The following is a 14,469-nucleotide window of genomic DNA, read 5'->3' as shown; positions in this document are numbered from 1 at the left end:
CTCAAAACGTATCTGTTAATGCATGTAACTGTTACTCTATCGTGAGCCTTATTAATTCTTTATAATATATACTTTTAATTAAATTCCTATGTCATTGTTGACGGTAGCGGAAAAGCCAAAGTGTGCTGTATGGATGCTGCTGCTCTTACCAGCCAGACCTTTCCTTTTGCCCAGGGAGGATTTTCCCCTGCGAGGTCCATGCTGTGCAACACAGCCCCAGGATGCCCTGAGCTCTGCTGCCACCTCCCAGGCAGCAGTCTGGGTGTCTCTGCCATTTCTTTGCACACCTCTTTGGCTCTCTGAATTGCACTGGCCTCCTGCCAGCCAAGTATTTGTTAAAAATTAACGCGTGTTTGGAGAACGCGTGATTATGTTATCAAAATGTTGTTTGCGGTATTACCTGGGCCTGTGGCATGCGCGTGTCTGCTCTGGGGAGAGGCAGCCAGCCCATCAGGCTTCATGGCCATTGCAGTTCTAACCATCCCTGAAATTCAGGTTCATTCAGCAGTCGTCTCAGAAATGCAAGGGCAGCAATCCGGTTGTGTGTTCCCGGCTCCGGAGAGGCAGCATGGGCATGGCTGGAGCTGGGCTCCTTCCAGACCCCCACAGCACTGATGCGAGGATGCACCTGTGATATTTGATGGTGGGACATGGGCTAGGAACCGTTCCGCATTTCACTCCCAAGTCTCAGGTGTCCTTCACTGAGGGGCTGCTGGGGAGAAAGGAACCCTTTGAATGGCATATATACAAGGAGTATTTGAGCTGGTTTCTTTAAGGGGCAGAATTAAGATGGAAACTCCACCCAGTTTATTATTTGTGAGAAGCTGTTTTCACAGTGTGCAGCCTAGTAATTACACAGTGCACCAGATTCCTCAGTGACTGTGTCACTGAAAGCAGGTTGGGTGAAATGTTAAGAGGCATTGCAAAATATTTCCCCGACATCACAGCTAAAACAGCCAGAATATAGCCAGCACCACTCAATCCTGCTGAAGAGGCAGCTGTGACATCCATGAAGCCAGGACAGGGACCAAGTGAGGGAGGTGTGCAAGAGTGTAAGCGTCACCCCTCACCCAGCTCCATGTGTCAGGGTCCTGGATGTGCAGCTGAGACAGGCACTGGCCAGCCCAGGCGGCTCTAACCCAGCCAGCAACAGATCTGGAAATTATATGGGACAATCCTACCTGAATGTTTACTCTGATATTATAGTAAAAAGGACCCATGCAGTCCTTTGAGACAGAATAGGAAAAGGCAGATTCAGTCCCTGTCTCAAAGCATTAGGGGGGCTCATTGTGGGATTCTACATCTTAAAAAGGATTCAGGGAAATCAGAGAGCCTGTGTAGAGTAGAAATACAAAAAAATGGCTTGAGTGTGGGAGGAAAAGCCTGGCAGTAAGAGAATTAGGCGACTCAGTATATTTAGCTTATCAGATGAAGATGGATGAGAGGGGGTTTGCTTGCAGCATATGTGTAGTGTCACAAAAATGCCAGGCTCTGAAAGGCTCTTTAATCAAGCAGAAGGCAGAACAAAATGGTATGTCTGCAATCTGAAGCCAGACACAGGGCTGTGGGATGCTCTTCTGAACGTGAGGGTGAGGGACTCCAGAAACAGACCCAGAAAGGTGGGAGTCTCCAATGCTTGTCTTCAAATCAAGCCTACCTCCTTTCCTGGAAAATATGCATGAAGCAAACACAGCATATTGGAATTAATGCAAGGAGATGAACCGCTGAGTGACGTGCTGGCCGGCTGCTCGCACTTGTACAGCCGCGTGTCAGGCGAGACCGTCGGATCATTTCAGCTGAGGAAGACCCTGGGGAACGTGGTCTGGTGGGCAGCACTCGGGAGCCATTCAGGCAGGCTCAAGGTGTTCGTCTGTGCCCGGAGCGGTAAGTGTGACTCTTTGCTGTTGGAAACATCTGGAGGGAGGCAGAATTTTTCAGCCAAGTTCGGCTTGTTTTGTGTGGGACTGCTGAGGATGGTGTTTAACATTTCTGTTCTTAGAGTAGCCAGAGCACCAGAAACGTAAAGTGCTTTCCACTGATCATACTTGGAGCTCAGAGCCTGTGTTTAAGAATGATACGTAATGAGTGTGTAAGATAAAACAAGTTTAGCCACAGAGATAAAGCCAAAATTCGAGCGTGTTACAGCCCAGATTGCATTTCCCAAGCTTGTGCCTCAGCAGAGGTAATCTCTAGCTAGCCATTACAGGAAAGAGATCTTTGCTGTGGTATTTAATTAATAACAAAATACTACATTCACTAGTATCAGGTCTGATTTGATGACATGTAATTTGGGGGCAAGGATTATGGTGTGAGTATTAGAATGAGAATTTTTATAGGGCAGAGAATCAAAATTAGATTAGCAGTCTTGCTACAGAGGAAGCCCGGAGGCTGACGTGTGTGTGTTTGGCAGCTGATGCAGACAGTTACAGCATAACTTTATTTACTGATGGGAAAAGAACCTGTAGCTGTAGTTTACCTTTACGTGTCACCCCATATAATGCGCAGCTCAGCCACCAAGAAAGAAAAAAGCAAGCAGGCATCATTTCAGCAGGAACGCCTCGTGGTGCTCAGCACCACGTGCAGGTGTGTTTGCAGAGCAATTTTGGCATGTCCCAGCTGGGCTCCTTCCAGAGGAAGGGAAGGAGGAGGCTTTGCTGATGGTCACCTCCACATGCCAAAGGCCCGTTGGGGATCTGAGCAGCTGAACCAGCGTCTGCCCCCTTTGCACAGATGTGCTATATGTGCCAAGGGCACCAGGTTGCATCTTGTCTAATGTGAGTGCCCCAAGCAGCATGCAGGGCTGGTGCAGGGATGTGGGGTGTAGGAGCCCTCACCACCTGGTCTGGGTAGTGACAGTCCCAGCTGTCCTGCATTACCTGCTAATGCAGCCACCAGCTGTGGCCTCTACCAGGCCCCCCACCCTTTTTCTTCCCTCTCTGCTCATGGCCAGCATTGCTGTGGGAAATGCTCCGCAGACACATGGGCTCAGCAGGTCGGCTCTAAGTGGGTTTTGTGGAGCGGGATGGGCTGCAGCTCTTGCCCTTTCATTTGGTCAGTTTGGCTTTGAAAAGCTCCAGAGCATTCTGGAAAGCGGCATGGCAATATGATAGGATTTAATCAGACTTAATTATTCCCCTGCTGTCGATCTCCTAGCAACATCCAGCTTGACATCTGCCTGCGAATGAAATGTGTAAGCTAAGTAGGAACATGTTCAGACTAAAGCCCTGCTACTCGAACCAAATCACTCCACTAATCATTGCCTTGATTCATCTCGTGGCCGTTAGACAGCTGCCAGCAGCTGGTACCTGATTTCCATAGATGCATGGCACTCGCCTCCTGAGTTTTTTCCAGGCTGGCAAGAAGCGTGACTCCATGCTGGGCTCTTTCCAGCACTCTGACAACTGATAATGCGGGGTAGAGTTTCCTGAGTGACAATCGTGGGCTCAGGAGCAAGCCCAAGCCTTGTCGCTATCTGGCTTTGTGCTGTAGGTCCCTGCTTATCTCATCATCAGAATCAGATCACCCACTGTGCCTGCAGCCCGTGGGGTTTTAACTCAGAGCGTGTAAGCGGTAGGGTTGGGGCAGTTTAGGTGAGGTTTGAGGATGGTCAGAGATGTGGCGTGGCAGTGACAGGTGTCACATGCAGCTCCGCGTCGCCAGGGCATGGGGGGTCGAGGCAGGCAGAAAAGACCCAGCTTATGCGGCTGGAGGGATGAAGAAGGAAAGAGAGGAGCAGGCGTAAAGCGCTTGTAAAGCAAAACTACGCTCCGGCCAGATGCGACTCAGGAGTCGGTGGGGTTATTGGAGGAAATGAGCCTGGTGGCTGAGGCTGCCCAGCCTGGCCCTGGCTGTCTGCTCACCAGAGGGAAGGGATCTGCCTCAAACAGGTGAGAGTGACCAGTGTCCTGAGCGGGTCAGCCCTGGGGTGCTGCGGGTTGGTGTGGGCAGCGGTGAGGGGCAGACCTGTAGATGGACAGGGCTGTAGGGATGTCACAGTCCCTCTCCACACACCTCCCTGGGGGGATACTGGTGCCAGTGACACCTGCATGTTGTTGTGAGTCTGTTCATCTTCTGTGCTCCATCCAGAAGCTGTTGTTAGCAACCAAAAAAACTTAATGGAATGTTAGTGAGACACATGTGTCCATGGAGGAGCATAGCAGGTCTGCAAGCCCAGCTGTGTGGGTGCCACACTCGCAGCCAGCTTGCACTGACTTCACTTGTGCTGACCACAAAATGGGGTCTCTGGCTGTGAAAGTGGGGCTGTGTGAGCCCACACCAGCTCTCCCCGTACCCTGTGTGGGCTCTGCCTCCTGCTGAGCACCGGGGAGTAGGCTGGGCAGTGCTCAACAAGCCCTGTGCCATCCCGAGGCAGTGCATGCCGGTCAGCGTCTGCTCCAGGGCTTGCCTGCAGTGGGAGCTGCCACCATGCTGGATACGATCCTACTTAATTTCCCTTATGCTCGCGTGGCTTTTTGTTTTCCTTGTGTTATCAGTGATTCATGGAAAGTGGAAACAGGAAATAATTCAGCTGCTTTGCCGCCCAAAAGATGCAGGTTTATTCCTTACAGTTTCTTTCCTTTCAGATGACTTTTTCTCCCATGTCTAATGGTTTCTCTCTTTATCATTCCTTCCCTGTGCTGCTGTATACTTGTGTTTCTCACTTGCCCTGTGCCAGACAAGCTTTAAGAATACCCAGCAACTCTATGGGGCCAGCAGCAAGGAGGACAATGCCATGGGATGGGTGAGGTGCAGGCTGGCCCCACCACTGCAGGTGACCATGGGGCAGCCGTGCAGTGAGAATGGGGAGACCGTAAAGTAACAGGAACTGTGTGAAAGTGGTGCTGGCTGTGTGATGTGAGCTGTGCTGTGGGAGGGCAGCTGATGTGGTCTGTGCAGCCCAATGTGGTCCTTGCAGCCTGGTGTTGTCCAGTGGTGGAGATTGTGCAGCACTGGGAAGCCCAGAGAGGTGGTGCAGTGTCGTGCAGTGCCTGGGCAGGACCTTGTTTGGTGTGCAGTGGTGTGAAGATCTGCAGAAATTGGAGGACAGTGTGAAGGCAGTGACCCAGGGCAGTGACTGGGTGCTAAACTGGACTGTGCAGCATGGCTAGGGGCAGTGTGGTGCAGTGACTGGAAGCAGGACAGGGCTGGGCTGCTCTCTGTAGTGGCTGTAGGCCGGGCTGGGCAGAGTAGTGCAGGGCTTAGAGGTTGTTCTGAGCAGTGCTTGGAGGTTGGGCAGTGCAGCAATTGAAGGGAGATGCAGTGCACTGCAATGCAGTGACTAGAGGCTAGGCAATGCAGTGGCACTGTTGGGCCGCACCCTCTGGATAGGAGGGAGCTGTGGTACTGTGTTGTGGCTGCAGTGACTGCAAGATTTGGAGATGTCTCAGCTGCAAGAAGATGCAGAGTAGTGACTGGAGCAATGAGACAATGCGGAGCCTGACAGGTGGTGCAGTGCTTCGAGGGGTCCTGCAGTGCCAGGCCTGGGGGAAGAAGTGGCTTGAAGGCCCTGCAGTGACTTGGAGGTGTCACCGAGTGACCTGGAAGCGGTGCAGGGATTTGATGGAGGAGCAACGCCGGGCGGGGATTGGGGAAGTGCAGAATAGTGCCCTGCAGCCACTGGAAGGGGGAGGGTGCGGTACAGTGGTGGAAGAGGGCAGTGCGGCGCAGGGATGGGGAGGGGGATCAGAATGGTGCGGAGATGGGTATCGGCGCGGTGCTGTGATTGGAGCAGTGCTGTGCAGTGATTTGGAGAGGGGGCGGCCGACGGGGTTCCGCGCATGCGCACCACCGCCCTGCCGCAGCGCCCCTCCAGCGGCGACCCCCTTGCCGCCCGCCCGCCATTGGCTGCGGGCGCCTCCCGCGATAGGCTGCGGGCGCAGCCCCCCGCGCCGCCCCATTGGCCGGCGGCGGCCGCTATGCGGGCGGGTCGGCGGAGCGGCGACCCGCCCCGGCGCCCTATTGGCGGCCGCTGTGCCCCCCAGTGCCGCGGCGGCCGGTCCCGCTGCGCCGCGCCCGGCATGGCGGCGCCCGCAGCCCCGCGCCCGGGGACCGCAGCCGGCGGCCGAACGCCCAGGGCCGGCAGCGGCTGGGTGAGGAGGGCCGGAGGGGGCGGGAGGGGATCGGGCAGGGCAGGCTCCGGCGGGGACAGGCGGGGCGGCGGCGGGATGCCTGGCCCACGCTTGCTACCCTCCCGGCGGCGGCGGCGGCGGCGGAGCAGCCCGTTCGAATCCAGCTTCCAGCCGGCCGTTGGCAGCTGCCGGCCAGCCGCCGTTCTGCTCGGGCCGGGCGGGCCCCGCTTCCCCGGCGCCGGTCCCCCTTTCAGGGCAGCGCGTCTCGCCGTGGCGCGCCCGGCGCTGCCGCCGGGTCCTGCGCTGCCCCGGCCGGCTGACGCGCTCCCGCGGGCCCCGCCGTCCCTGGGACAGCCCCAGGTGCCCCCGGGCGCTGTGTTTGCATTGTGACGCGTCCGGGCTTCGCTGTGCTCGGGAGGACCGCGGTGCTCGCCGGGGCCTCCTCGGCTGCGGCGGTTCTGGGACCGATTATCTGAAGTGTTCTGGGGCGGGAGTGCGGACAGGACGCTGGGTGCTGCCCTGTCACAGTTGCGGTGCCCTCCGGCCCCTCCGGAATGGCATTTAGCCGTGCGACAAAAAACAAAGACAGCTACTTAAAGTGGTGGTTCTTATTTCGCTGATGCCGTTTGGGTAATTGGTGTGTTTTACATTGTGGAGAGCAGGGGTTTGGATCTCTGCGTTGTTGTGAGTATTGGACTGCCTGTTTTGGAAGGTTGACTGTCGGAGAAGGTGGCTCCATCGTCAACGTGTTTTTATTTCTCAGGTCATGTAGAAGAGCAGATTTGATGTGAAGATGGGACTGTTGGTGTTTATGCGTAACCTGCTGCTAGCCCTCTGCCTCTTTCTGGTACTGGGATTTCTGTACTATTCTGCTTGGAAGTTGCACCTTCTCAGATGGGAGGATTCAAGTAAGTATGAGCACCGTGTAACTGTTTCGGGGCTCCCTAGAATGTCTGTTAAATAGTTGTGATAGTACTGAGGTGGCTCTGATTTAGTAGTATTAGAGGGATGTGATTAAGCATAATCAAATGCTGGAGCTTTTAGTATACTTAAGGGGTTGAATTTGTGATTACCTAATGCTCTTTATGGCTTTACTTTTATTACTGGGTACAAAAGCAGGTTCACGCTCTATAAATCTAGAATTAGAGACTTCAGTCCTTAGAATATTCTGTGTTAGTTTATGGTTCATAGTTCTCAAAATAAAGAGTTTGCATGCTGAGGCTTTTGTTCCCTGATTCTTTCTGTACATTTAAAAATATCCAAGACAAGGTTTTTTTTTTCTCTGACAGATTTTAATTTCTTTCTGTGATCATATATGCTGGTTATCTCATCATCTTACTTTGTCCTTCAGAAATCCTCATCTTCAGTTTGTCTTCCCTGTTATTATCTGCCAACTATCTGTCATCTAAAACGATGTTTCTCAACCTTTTTAAGTCCAAAGAGATGTCTGACCTCATTGAATACAATCTGAGGATTGTACTGTGTGGTAATGCCATAGGGGGGGGTTGAGTTGCAATGAGATATAATATAAGCTGAGGTTTGCTTGCTCATTTACTGCTTTTATTTTTGCTTGTATTGATTGCTTTCTTGCTTGCATGTGAGAATTGTGTATTGAAGATATAAAACAATACCCTCCACTCCCCCTCCCACCCAAAACACAAGCCAGCCTTCTGTGCAGCTGTTCCCTGGGCCGTCTCAGATGTCTCACAGCCAACCGTTCCTCCCTGGATCAGTGGCTGAGAAACACTGATCCAGAAGGGTTGTTTTTCTGTCCGACAAAAAGCCATCGGGCAGATTCCATCTTTGCTGTATTCTGTTTCTGTGCGTGCTGCTGGGGGTTTCTACTGTAAAGCTTATTAAACTTAATATTTTTCTTCCTCTATACGCTCTGTATCTGTTGTTAGGTGCTGTAAGAAGTTGTGCATGGTGACAGATGATGACTTGGATATGACCTTTGCACTGATGCAGTGATTTTTGACTGCTAAGGTGTACTAGAACAGGTATCGGAAGACTGAATTTGTAAAAGAAGGTGCATAGTGTCTTTCTGAGCAGGGCTTGTTTCTTCAGGTTTGTGCTTCAGAGAGGGAGTCCAAAGTTTTGATTGTGACCTTCTGAAAACTACCACTTTTGTTGATGAGGTATAGAAAATCCTTTCTACATGAAAACAAGCACAGAATGTAGTTAAAAGAGCAGTTTTGCCGTATCTACTACCACATGATGATCTGTTATGAAATTATACCACGTGCCATCCTTTATTTCCTTCATACCACCAGAAATTGTGTTGAGACTTCCCAAGGCCTGCAGAAAAACCCTTCATGCCCCAACTTGTGTGTGAACTCTGTTAAATGTGAAGGGGAAGCTTTGTGTTTATGTGCTGGGGTGGATTCTAAATTTCTTTAGGTTTCGCCTCTTTGGACTTTGCACCTTTAGTTTTGTGTGACATTTGTTATTTTACACCACCTTGTCGGTCTCTGAAGGGTTTAGTGGTAACTGTGCCTTGTGATACAATGTTGCGAATCTGTATATAAACATTGTGAATTTCTATAAATAGAGCACTTTCACCTGGAAGTTACTTGTAAGTTGCAGCCTAGTTAATTTCTGTTGAGCTTACTGGCTGCTTTTGGGTACCTGGGATGTTGTGACAGGAGCACCCTGAGATGATGTGGCAGACTTTTATTAGGTGTATGCTTCCTTTTTTTCTGATATTGTGTGTGAAATATGTTCTTCGTTTGTCCTTGAAAGTTGCAGTACATGCATTAAGCTTCTTGAAGATGTACAAAGCAATGATGCTGGTTTGAACATTTAGCTCATTGATCTTTATCAATTGTCACAACTGATATAGGCTGTACCACTGTCTCTTCTAGACACTTTTATGGGTCATGTCTTAAACACCAGATGAAGCTCTGTGAAATACCAGTGGAAACAGCAGTCTAGTGCAAGAGGACAACATTTTGTGTGATTACTTTTGAAAACAGTTAAGGTGGTACCACTTTTCGGTTGATCTTCAGGCTTTTGCGTGTATCAAAAATGGTTTATTTCTCATGTAATTTTACACCTGAAGAACTTACATAGGTTTAAAATACAAATGTAGAAGCCTCTATTGGGAAACCTGATATGAAGGGTTAATGTGAAGCTTCTATAAATAACTGTTTGGAAGTTAACAAATGACAGAATTGAAGTTGCTCATTTAACCATGATTAGGCTTCCTTGAGCATGTGTAATATGATACAACGTATAATGGTGCAATTATTCTTTCTATTTTCTGCAGGAGAGCCTTGCTTAGTTCAGTGCACAGGGCAGGTGGCGCTTAGTGGTTTTATTTCCTGAATTACAGTTTGGTGTGTGACCTTGTGAATTTCCTTAAGATTGGAACGATAATGCTGATGTTAGATGTGTTAATTTTGGGGTGCTTAATAATCTAAGATCTTATGTGTGAGTTGGCGTCTTGCTAAATTATTTTATCTCGTTTTTTTTTGTGAGCAGTGCGTCTTTATTCTCTGTAATAGTGACTCGCCAGCTTCAGCAGCCACATTCATCTTTTCGCTGCTCTGCTCTTTATGCTAGAGGAGGCGTGAAACTAAGCTGATCCTGACATCCAGCACCATTGCAATCTCTTCAGATTGGTTTTAGTAAACTTGACACCTGTATTTAATACCAGACACAAACAAAGTTGCCATAGAGTGTGGTGAAAAACACCTGATCCGCTTACTTGCTTCTCATCTGATTTGTTCACGTAATGTTTTAGAAAATGCTTGTGTGTGCTGTTGTTATGGGTGAATGTGAATGGTAACTCTGTAAGGCATTTAGTCACCTGAGACCTCAGGTTTGGGTATTTAGCTGCTTAAGTAAATGAATAGTTGAAGTAGTTTGTTTGTTTGTACTTGACACTTACAAGAAAGGAGGCTAAACTGAATAGACTGAAAGATACCCATCAGTGTTTCTTTTACAATCTCCATTTAACTTTAAATCTGTCCTCCTTGAGTGATGCCTTAGTGAATTCTGAGAAAATGTTCTCCTTACTCTGTGACTCTACACCCTGCCAAAATACAAAGGAGAACAGGAAATAATTAATTCTCTAAGGCTTATCTTTCCTGTGACAATAATAGATTGAATTCAGCTAATGTGAACTAATTAAGGTCGAATTGAGTTCAGCTGCTTCTTCCATGCCAGACAAACCTCCAGTGACTGCTCCACTCTCATCCTTTTAGTGAGTATCATGGCTGGCTGCTCTTCCCCAGCCTTGTCTCAGGTCGGTGGCAATATATCCTTAGTGCCCACAGCAGGAGCAACGTGCAGAAAAGTGGTGTGTAGTACTGTGCGAATGCAGGAGAGCCTTTGAGTTCTGGTGATTTTTGGGAGTATATGAGCAGTGTTTAGGACAGAGGTAAGCTTTCATTTTCTGTTTTTCTCTCCTGATTTCTGTAATGCAGCTTCAGCTTCTGATAACAGCACTAAGAGCTGCACACCGTCCTTGCGCGTTCTTCCCAGGCTGGCAATAGTGACAGATGCAGCAGCCCTCGGGTTAAGAGTGTTGAGTCGCATGGAGGTGTGCTGAGCATGTACAACTGATCACGTGATTTGGGAGACAAACAAGGAAATAAGAAATTTGGTATCGGCTTTAGCTGACCTGTACATTGAAGAAGGATCTTGTAGCAGCAGGGAGTCGTATGTCTGTTCATTGTGTTTCTGGACACTGAGTTGTCAGAGAATTCCTGCATGGTAACGGTAGTGAGAGGAGCAGGTTTTGAAGATCTGAGATATGCACTGTAGCCTTTTTCCTAACAACTCCCTGTCCTGTCCCTTCCACCTTCTTCCCTGGTGCATTTGGCTCTGAGGAGGAAGGAAGATGTTGTCTGTACAGCACACGGGAAGGTGCCCCGTTATCTTTAAGGCGTATGATGGGAGATGGAGTCTTGCTGGCGGCGCTTTATAGATTTACTTTATCAGCTTGGAGGAATGCAGTTTTACCCATAACTGAAGGACAGAATATAGTAATGTTAAAATTTAATACTGATGTTTGTTACTTAAGGAAGGAATGATTCAATTAAAAAATGTCCTGGCTATGGAAATAATGGACTCATTCACCCAAGGCAGCTTTCCTACCCCCACTTGTTTTTTTCCTTCCCTCCTATCAAAGTATTGAGATATACCTGGGACAAGGGCAGTGTGACACTATTTCCCTGTTCTCTGTTGTGTTTCTATCTACATTAGCATTGAATTAATTTGAAGAAATATATACTTCAGTTACTTTTGCCAAAACCTGAGTTAATACAATTTGTAGCTATAGATGTCGAGCTTATCACTTTGAATGTGGCTTTTAAAGTATCTCCAGGTATGTTCTGTTGATGTCTCCATAAAGAAATCAAGTCACTACTCTGTCATCTGTTGCTCTGTGTTATTTTCACCTCTAATTATGGAGAGGCAGCCAAAGAGATAAGGCTCTGGGAAGAGATTTTCTGTAGGTATTTCGGGACCCCTATCCTTTTTATTTATTTTTTTTTAATGTCTGTTTCTGTGGAAACCAGGAGACATAAATAGGCAAAACTGACTCACTTCTGGTTTCAGGTTTTTCGTCTGCTTGCATTTCCATGGAAACTAGTCTCGCAGCAAAAAAAGGCTAAATTAATCAAAAGCAATCAAACCTTTAATATAAATACAGATTTCTTTCTTTCAAAGTGAAATGATGTTTTTGTCATTTATTGCATTAGGGATTAAAAATGTACTGAAGAAATGGATTTTTTACAAGGGTTTGGAGCTGTTCCTCCTGTGGCTAAAGCCTCGCGGTACGTGTGGTGATGTGTGTACAACCCTTGTATCTTGAGTTACTGAGGGTGTCATTTGTTCTGCATTAAGGGATTTGATCTTGCATACACTGACATCTGACTTCTTTCCATTCTGTTGTTTAATGAAAAACAAGTGAAAAGACATTCATTCGGTGTGTGAGCAACTAGGCCACAGAGACAAGCTTTGTGGGGGGAGGCACGTCATGATTCTGTGTTCAGACCCTCATCTCTAGGAGTCACTGTCCTCCTTGCCTCTGCCAGCAGAAGGAAATGCAGGGTTGCTCCTATGAAAAAATCACACCTCCAGACCAGCCTGACTTGGCATTGGGAGCAGAAATCTCTCATGAAAGGGGTTTGAGCTAAGCTGGCTGGATTTACAGTTAGGTGGGTGCGGGAGCGTATCCTTTTTACTGTAGAATTACAAAGGCACTCATGGCCCTGTGGTGAGGGGTGGCAAACAAGTGGTGATGGTGACCATTTCAGTTCTGTATCTACCTGTGGTCTGAGCCTTCAGGGGCTGTGTGTGTTCTTTACAGTGGACTTCATTGCTGTTGCTGCTGCTCCTCATGCTGACAAGCCTGAGATACTTTAACCTTGTGGGCATTAGCTGTTTTGGACAGTAGTATCCAGCAGTGTAAATTTCCTTGAACAGTTGCCTTTTTGCTTTGTAGAGGCTGGGAGCAGCATTGAGGCAGATTATTGTTTGAGTTATTAGTAACTTCAAGGTTTGGTTAATCTACTCAGCTGTTCTGTAGTCTGGGTTGGTGCTGTACTTATTGCAGCAAAACTGAGAAAAATGTTTGGAAAGTTCTCATAACACGGATACAGCTACAGATTTAAGGAATCTCCTTGCTACTTTTCTGATGATTTAGGGATTTGAGGGTCACAGTGATGCTCTTTGAAATGTTAAAAATAAGTAATGTTATCAAGGCGGCAGTGTATGTTAGAAACAAAGATGTAAAAATAGGAGTTAAAACAACAGTTGCCCTATAAAGTAGCATAACTTTCCTAAGAATTCTCCTGTTCAGCTGAAATGTTTCACTTGAAACTGAAAACTTTAGTAAGTATGGCGCATGATTCTTCTTATCTATGTAGAACAGAAAAAATGGCTTTAGTGCCCAGAAGTTGTTGCTGCTGTTCAAGTTACTTCATGCTCCCTGTTAACCTGCCAGAATAAGAACCATGGCTAAACTTAAACTCCTGCAACTCAGGACATTGAGTTGTAGCGGCATCTTCCACAGCTGTAACTGTGCCAGCTGCTTTTCACTTGGCTGGAGACAGATGTGAGTGTTCCCGATGCCCCTTGCTCTGGCTGTTTGATGCAGAACTGCCTGCCCTATCCAGCATAGGAATAGACAGTCTACTCAGTCAGTATGAATCGGAATTTTAAAGTCTGTGACAGAGTTGAAAAAAAATCAAAATCACAAGCGCCTCTCTTTATTTTAAAAGGCAGCACTTCGCAAGGTAGGCCAAAGAAATAGGGGAATGAAAGCGCTTTGTCTTTTTCCGACCTGTTATTCCATATTTAATGAAAATACCCAGCGTTGTGTCACAACCTGGCTGTTCTGGGGACCCTGCTGTCTCCCCAGGAATTTCTAACGCCGCTGTGATGTTGGCAGTGCATGACAAAACTGCTGGGGCAAGGAGGAATGATGAATTGAGGGACCAGGCATAATGTTGCCTTATCCTTTGGCTTTCTTCAGAGGAGGCAAACTCCCTGAACCCTCTTCAGACTTTAGGAACCTATAGGGGCAGGTTTAGTGAAGGACATTAAGAGCATAGCACCCTAATCACTTTATGGCTTCGAGACTGGCTGTAATGCTGTACTTGTACTCATCTTCATTTTTGCTTTTTCAGCCCTGGGTTACTGTTTTAGTTCTGAGGTGATGTTCACTTTTCAGCAAGGTAGAAAAGCAAGGTGCAAGACTACTTCTGCATCCTCCCTACAAACAGCTGGGCCTTAGTTTTGCATCTTAAAATATTCAGGTGCTCTTGCTTCTCTTGACAACAGCAGCCTTGTTGCTGTTTGAGTCCCCATTCAATCCTTTGTATTTCCCCTCTCTCCGTTTGTCTGGATAGCTGATGGGTACGATCGAGGAACTTGCCCACTTTCAAACAATATGTGGTTTTATTTGTTTTGCTCAGTTGACCTTGACTTGGTGTTTCACTTGCTTCACTTGCTCAGCACTTGAGCACTTTCTCCCTGTCCCCCCAAGGTTGGGAAGGGTGTGTTCCTATGACTTTGGATAAGCAGATTGGGATAGTGTTCATAAGGGGCAGCACTCGGTGTCATACATGCAGCTAAAGCTGCATCCTCCGGTACAGGTTTTTCAGAGGTCAGAGTCAGCAGCTTTCTGTATTCTGGAAGGTACAATGCAGTGAAAGCACTTTACCTCTCTCAGTGATTGCTCTGCAGCTGAGTGCTTTCGGAGGTGAAAGCCTTTATTCATGGCAGCTGACTGCGAGCCCCTCAGCAGCGACTTCAGCTGGAAACAATACCTCCCTGTGCGGACAGTCTGACCCTGAGCGGGTCTCTGCCTTCCCTCCCTCTTGTCACTGTGCGTCCCCTTGGTGCACAAAGCGCACCCCTCTGCAGCTCTGGCTGTTGTGCCTTCAGA

At 48.2% G+C, this 14,469-nt stretch overlaps 1 protein-coding gene across 9 annotated transcripts in view; it reads left to right on the top strand.

Annotated features, from left to right (window-relative positions):
* The first annotated feature begins 1,332 nt into the window (after positions 1 to 1,332).
* Positions 1,333 to 14,469, top strand: part of ST3GAL3 (ST3 beta-galactoside alpha-2,3-sialyltransferase 3) — a 188,175-nt gene continuing 175,038 nt past the window's right edge. For 6 of the 9 annotated variants that reach the window (XR_014184203.1, XM_082054132.1, XM_082054129.1 and 3 more), the window contains exons 1-2: positions 5,965 to 6,089; positions 6,832 to 6,976. Coding sequence is in view for 8 of the 9 variants with exons in the window: in XM_082054132.1 (XP_081910258.1) it covers positions 6,862 to 6,976 (115 nt within the window). In the remaining variant the exon portion in view is untranslated. Of the gene's footprint in view, positions 1,885 to 5,615; positions 5,636 to 5,964; positions 6,090 to 6,491; positions 6,753 to 6,831; positions 6,977 to 14,469 lie in introns of those variants that run through there. The other 3 variants (XM_082054126.1, XM_082054128.1, XM_082054127.1) reach the window with 3 other exon arrangements.

This window comes from Streptopelia decaocto (assembly GCF_964273445.1).
Source record: "Streptopelia decaocto genome assembly, chromosome: 5".
NCBI classification, from domain to species: domain Eukaryota; kingdom Metazoa; phylum Chordata; class Aves; order Columbiformes; family Columbidae; genus Streptopelia; species Streptopelia decaocto.
Note: the sequence above shows the minus strand (reverse complement) of the source record. Positions and strands in the feature narration are given on the sequence as shown.